Raw genomic sequence first — 6316 nt, 5'->3', positions numbered from 1 at the left:
AAAAGGACAAATACTGCATAATGCCATTGATATAAAACAGGACTGACATGGGGTTTGAAGGAAAACTAAGAAAAGAGGGGATAAAGAATGTACACTGCATCAAAACAGATGAGAAACAGAACTGCTTAAAAGGAATATATGATTAGGAATTATTTTCATGACAAGAGTCCAGAATAAGAGCTGCATAGTAAAGTGGACTGGGCTGGGGGTATTATACAAAAGAAAATAGTAAACAGGGGCAAATGAGTGGGGAGGAAAATTTGCAACAATGAATGAATGGAAATCCAATTTAAAAAATCCTCTTATTTGGAAAAAAAAAATAATTATTCAATGTTCTCTTGCTCTGTTCATACAACAGCTTCTTGGTCTAAGTAGAGGTTTTGCGTGAGCACAATTAAGTGTTCTGGGATTCCCATTCTTCTCGATGTTAGCCAAAATTTGTTGTGATCCACACAGTCAAATGCCTTTGCATTGTCAATGAAATATATATATATATTCTTCTGGTACTCTCTGCTTTCAGCCAAGATCCATCTGAAATTGACAATGATATTCCTAGTGCCATGGCCTCTTCTAAATTTAGCTTGTATGTCAGGCAACTCTTTGCTGACATACTGTTCTAGTTGTTTTTAGATAATCTTTAGCAAGATTTTGCTGCATGTGATATTAGTGATACTGTTCTATGATTTCCATACTCTGATCGATCACCTTTTTTTTGGAATGGGGATAAACATGGATCTCTTTCAGTCAGTTGCCCGGTGGTTGTCCTCCAGATTTCATGGCACAACCTGGTGAGCACATCCAGGGCTGCATCTGTTTGTTGACATATGTCACTTTGTATACCATCAATTCTTGGGGCCTTATTTTTTGCCAGTTCCTCCCAAGAAGCTTGAACTTCCTTCTTTATTACCATTGCTCCTTGATATAATATTGACTAGCAATTGTAAGAGTAGAGAGATCTTTGACTTGTTTCTGATCTCAAGGGGTAGCATTCCGTCTTTCTCAGTTAAACACAATTACTGTTGACTTGTTGCAAGTATCTTGCACTATATTGAGGAATATATCTTCTATTCCAGTCTTCTTTAGAAATCACATCAAAAAAGAGTATTGACCAGGGTGGCACTCATTCCTTAGAACAGCCAACCATATAAAGTCACAAGAACAACATCTGCCTAGGGATAAATATGGGAAGGGGTAAGATAGAAGCATCAAAGGTAATGAGGCTTTGGTAATGAGGGATGAAGTGGCAAGAGTGGGATTCCATTGTGGATGTTATAATTAATGCTTGAACACAAATGTGTATGAATGGTTGAGCGAAACACAAACTCGCTTTGTCAACGTTCAGTCAAATCACAATTTTCAAAGTCTTTTAAAAGATTTGAATTTTATAAAATTCTGTACATAGATAATAAGGTATGTATGATTCCAACAAGCTTGCATCCAGAGCCCCATCTTGGTCCTAATTCTTTAGAAGGAACTCTATTGGCATGATAGTTGAGCATTCCATTGTTAACAGGAAGTCTGGAAACGCAAACCTACCAGCCACCATGTATGGTGATCTGTCACCATAAAGGTTACAGCTTAGGAAACAGTTGGGTGGTTTCACCCGATCCTGTAAGGTCACTAGGACTCAGAATCACCTCACTGACACACAATAACAGCAACATCTTTAGGTATTTGGGGGATCACTGATGCCATTCTGTCCATGGACTTTCAGGCCCCTTATCTATGGCAACATAGTGTGAACAATAATAGGATCTCTTTTTCTTTGCAGAAACTACCAGAGGCATGCAGTATTGACAATGGAAGGCCATTTGTCACAAATCTGCAGCATCTGTATGTGGCGGTCACCAAGCAAGAGGTCCAAGTGGAACAAAAGCTTCCAGGCCCTGGTGAGTAGCTCCAGAGATACGGGGTCTCACTGGATTAAATTTGGGATCTAAATCTGCACTTTCCAATCTGGTGACCAAAACTTGTTAAGTCAGAACTGATTCATAGTTGGCCATCCAGCGGGTTTTCAGAGACAGTCAGTTATACAGGAGGAGACTGTCCATCTTCTCCTCTTCATAGCACAGCTGGTGGGTTTGAACTGTGTGCCTTTGGGTTGGCAGCATGACCCACGAGAGCTTTCTAACCCTAGCTATGTGCGGTTAATTGAATTGAAATGAATCAAACCTTATTTTGTTCATTTTTAGACTATTTCAGAGGTGATGAGGATGGCACAGGGTAAGACAGGGTTAAGATGTGCTGTTCACACAGTCACTGTGAGCCGTACTCGTCTCAACAGCACACAGCATTTGCACTAACCACATTTCAAATGCTCAGTAGCTAAATGAAGGTAGTGAATGGTATGAAATGGATAGTGTAGATTTAAGACGTTTCCATCATTACAGAATATTATAGTGGACAACAGGAGTCTGGGTGCTTATGAGGATTAGCCAAAGAACCAGGGGTAAAATGACGTTAGACCTTCTGAGACATGTCAGAGAATGTGGAGAGGAGCAGGGAGCTACTGTGAGTCAAGGAAATGCTCATTCTACCTGGTCAAAGTGAGGGTAAGGAATCTTTTTTTAGAAATGGTGAGTTTAGATCCTTTTCTGGTTCATAAACATGATGATTAGGACTTCATACTTTTGTATGACATGTGCCAGCCTTTCAACCTTGTTATGACATAGGCACACTGCCCATCTGACGTGAAAAAAAAAGGTGATGTTAGTGAACACTTACTTCCTTGAGAAATAAGACTTTCAGAAAATCAGCTGTAAGGTAGACCCTGGGATTGCTTCTGTTTATATTTTAATACAAGCCACTGTGGCTGCTCCCATCTGCTGATAGATCTGAAGACTTGGCAGTGTCACCCGGTAAGAAGGCATTTATCACTGTCTCCTCTCACGTTTCTGATTTTAGGAGATCCTCAGACATCAAGCAGCACTTCCCCACAGAGAACTGACAGCCACCTGGACCAGCCAGAAGAGCCAGGTTCGTCAGCACCATCTCTCTCGGTGCCCGAGTCGGAGCCTACGGTGAGTTGTGAGTGGTTTATGGATGGCATTCTAAGAGCTGGAAGAGCTGCATCTGTAGCCTCTCCGCCACTGATCCCCGGAATTGATAGCTAGTTGACTTTCCCCAACAATATTGAGGGCTATTTTGTGGCTTCCAAATTAAGGATGGCTAGGTGGGGAGTAGTGGTCTTTCACATCTTCCTTTGGTGTAACTTCTCTTCAACTCTGTGCCAAATGGTGAATCTTGGCTCCCTTCCTACATGCTCTGGCATGAAGGTCTGTGATGTTGTCTGTGAGAGATATATGTTCTCCTGTATAAAGATTACATTAACTACCGAAAGTAGACTTAGAGACACCTGTGCCAGCCACCTCAGGGAGGCCTCACCCTCACCAGCATCCCGGGGAGGAGTGAAGTTCCTTTCCTAGATTAAGTGGAACTATTTGAAACCCTGTTAACTTGGGCATTTTTGGTTTGTTTGTTTTTTTTTTTTTAATTCCTAGGGTACTTCAGGCTGTACACAGAGACCTCAACTGTCAAAGGTCAAGAGGAAGAAGCTAAGAGGGCTCTTCAGTTAGCCAGTCACTACCTCACTGCTAAAGATGACTGGGCGAATAGCTTCCTCGCATCACCTTTGAAGGAGCTCATATGGCAGCGATACCTCTGCAACAGAGGAGTAGTCAGGAGCCCCGTTAAAAAGGGGGAGATGACCAAAGTTCATGATAACAAGCCAGATGAATGGGGAACGTTAACCGAGGAGATCTTGGCTCTAACCTGTCACACACTGGTTTTGCTTCTCTGAATTGAAGCCACTTGTGTTGGGGGACATTCTCTAGGCGCATATTCCTTCCACGTACATTAAGTATATGGCAGGTCTGTTAGCCAGAGGCACGTACACGCTTCAGAAGCCTTGTCTACCTTTCTTAAGATGTCCTGGCCAGTCCCACATCCTCCTCAGAAACCCATTCTTCTCTGTTTCGCATGGAATTAAAAAGCCTTCACACTCCACTGCTTTTGAGACAATTCATTCTCTTGAGTCCCACATCATTGCCTACAGTTTTGTGACTATCTACATCACCAAGGGTGGATAAAGTCTCCATCCTCAATGTAGTCCTTCAGATTCTTTTTTATGCTTCTGTGCTGGAGCCTGAGCTGAACCTCCAATCTAGGACGCTGATCCAGGGAACTATTTTCATGGTGAGTATAAGACAACAAACGGCTGCTCTGCTTCTTTACTCAACTTGTGTTTTCCTGTCTGTTTCCAAGGCATAAACAATAGGGTTAAACTACAACACAGTGTTGACATCAGAAAGCACGTTGAGCACCAGCATTCACCAGCATTCACTCTTCACCCCACTTCTAATAACATAGTCTCTAGAAGAACTGGGAAAGGTAGGATGACAGGGAAATGATCAGAGTTCTCTGGGATGAGTTGGCCTCCACCTCTGATGGTCCAGAGCCGGAGAAAACACGAAGGCTGAGTGAGCTCAGCAGTGTCTCAGGCAAGGAGACCAATGTGCAAGCTTTGGCAGGCAGGCTTGGTTAGGGTTTTTGGCCTTCTCGGTTCAGTTTTCCATTTAGGTAAGACTGACTGAAACTTTATGCTGGAAGGAAATGAAAAGAGGCAGAAAAGAAAGTAGAACTCAGTGTGTGCTGGGGAGTCTGAAGTTGAGATGTTGGGAAGTGTTAAGTAGAAGAAAGGGTCAGGAACAGAAGAGTAGGGGCTTTTGCTGGTTTATTTCTTTATTGTGATGGTCAGATGCCTCCTCATCCCTGTGTTCTCTCTAGCTGAGACTAGGGTCCCTGAATGGTACAAATGGCTAAGCACTCGACTAACCAGACAGTTAGCTGTTTTAGTCCTCCCAGAGATGCCTTGAAAGACCTGGTGATCTAGTGGAAGGTCTCAGCTACCGAAAACCCTGTGTAGCCCAGCTCCGCTCTCACATGCGTTGGAGCTTGGTGAGTCAGAGCTAACTTAGAGCAAATGAGTTTTGAGGTTCCAGCTAGGACTGCTATTCCATTCTAATGGTAAATTATGGGAGAGAACAATCCAAGCAACATAATGTATGTAGGCATTAACAAAAGCAGCAGTGAGGGGAGCTCTGGTGGCCTAGTGGCAAGGAGCTGCAACTACAATCCCAGAGGCACACGGTTCGAATCCACCAGATGCTCTGCCGGGGAAGGAGGGACAATCTCCTCCTGTACAGTCAGATCTGATTTGACGGTACATGCACACAAAAATAATAAAATAAAATAAAATTTAAAAAAAAAGCAGCAGTGATAAAAAACAACTCCGATTTACTGAGCGGCTACTATTGGCAGGATATGGACATTGTATCCACAAAGTGTTTTGTGGAGAAGATAGAACCCCACTAGCAAATTGAGTCCTGGAATGATTAAACAACTTATCGAAGATCCCACAGCTCATGTTGTTATTAGGTGCCGTCAAGTCAAGTATGACTCATGGTGACCCTGCGAATAACAGATCTGAGCCCGACCCTATCCTGTGCCATCTTCACAATCTCTGACACCCTCTAGCCGTTCTACAGTCACTGTGTCTCAGTCCACCTGGTTGAGGGTCTTCCTCTCCTTCATTGTCCCTCCACCTTCCCAAGCATGAGGTCCCTCTCCAAGGAATAACCTCTCCTAGCAACATGACCAAACTTTGTGAGACGAAACTGCATGGTCTTTGCCTCCAAGGAGCACTCTGGCAGCACCTTCTCCGAGACATAGCTGTTTGCTCTTTAGTGACAGCAAAGATTTGAACCCATGCCGCCATGTTCATATATTATTCTCTATTATTACATTAATTAAGAAATATGTTATTAGATTATAGATTATGCTCTACATTATATTGGAAAACCTTTTCCAAGGAGGATGTTAGATCCTGCCTTCTTACACCTCTGTCCAGTGATCATCTTGTCAGTAGAAAGCTCGCTGCTCGTCAGGGCCAGGGGTGTTTGGGGTGGCCAGGACTCACGTCCTTTTCCCTCTGTTGCCCCGAGTAGAGTCTGAGAGCCCCACCAGCACTCTGTCAGTTGTTGTGAGTGACATTTCTCTAGTTCCCGACCACAGTGTCCCAGGATATCCTCCACAGTAGAACGGAAGGGAATTGTGAACTAGGTAAAAACCTGCTAGCAGGTGACCGATGGCAAAACTGACTGAGCCAGATCCGAGTGTATGTGGACCTGAGTCCACACAGGGGAGGTGTCCCCTGCAAGCTCACCCTAGAGGCTCCCTCCACCCGGAGAGGATGATCTCAAGAATAGCATTTTCATTCTAGGGGATGAGAAATCTGTGAATTCTCTGAACTTGTATG

The 6316-nt window shown here is 43.6% G+C and overlaps 1 protein-coding gene across 1 annotated transcript in view; it reads left to right on the top strand.

Annotated features, from left to right (window-relative positions):
* The window catches only part of NHEJ1 (nonhomologous end-joining factor 1), a 160756-nt gene extending 157181 nt beyond the window's left edge, over positions 1-3575 (top strand). Inside the window, exons 5-7 of the mRNA XM_006890238.1 lie at positions 1772-1889; positions 2905-3020; positions 3501-3575. Of these exons, the coding sequence (XP_006890300.1) occupies positions 1772-1889; positions 2905-3020; positions 3501-3575 (309 nt within the window). The remainder of the gene's footprint in view (positions 1-1771; positions 1890-2904; positions 3021-3500) is intronic.
* The last annotated feature ends 2741 nt before the right edge of the window (positions 3576-6316 follow it).

The sequence above is a fragment of the Elephantulus edwardii genome, unplaced genomic scaffold (genome assembly GCF_000299155.1).
Source record: "Elephantulus edwardii isolate Elephantulus edwardi_28Jun2011 unplaced genomic scaffold, EleEdw1.0 scaffold00087, whole genome shotgun sequence".
Lineage (NCBI taxonomy): Eukaryota > Metazoa > Chordata > Mammalia > Macroscelidea > Macroscelididae > Elephantulus > Elephantulus edwardii.
The sequence above is the reverse complement of the archived record's forward strand: the minus strand, read 5'-3'. Positions and strand labels throughout refer to the sequence as shown.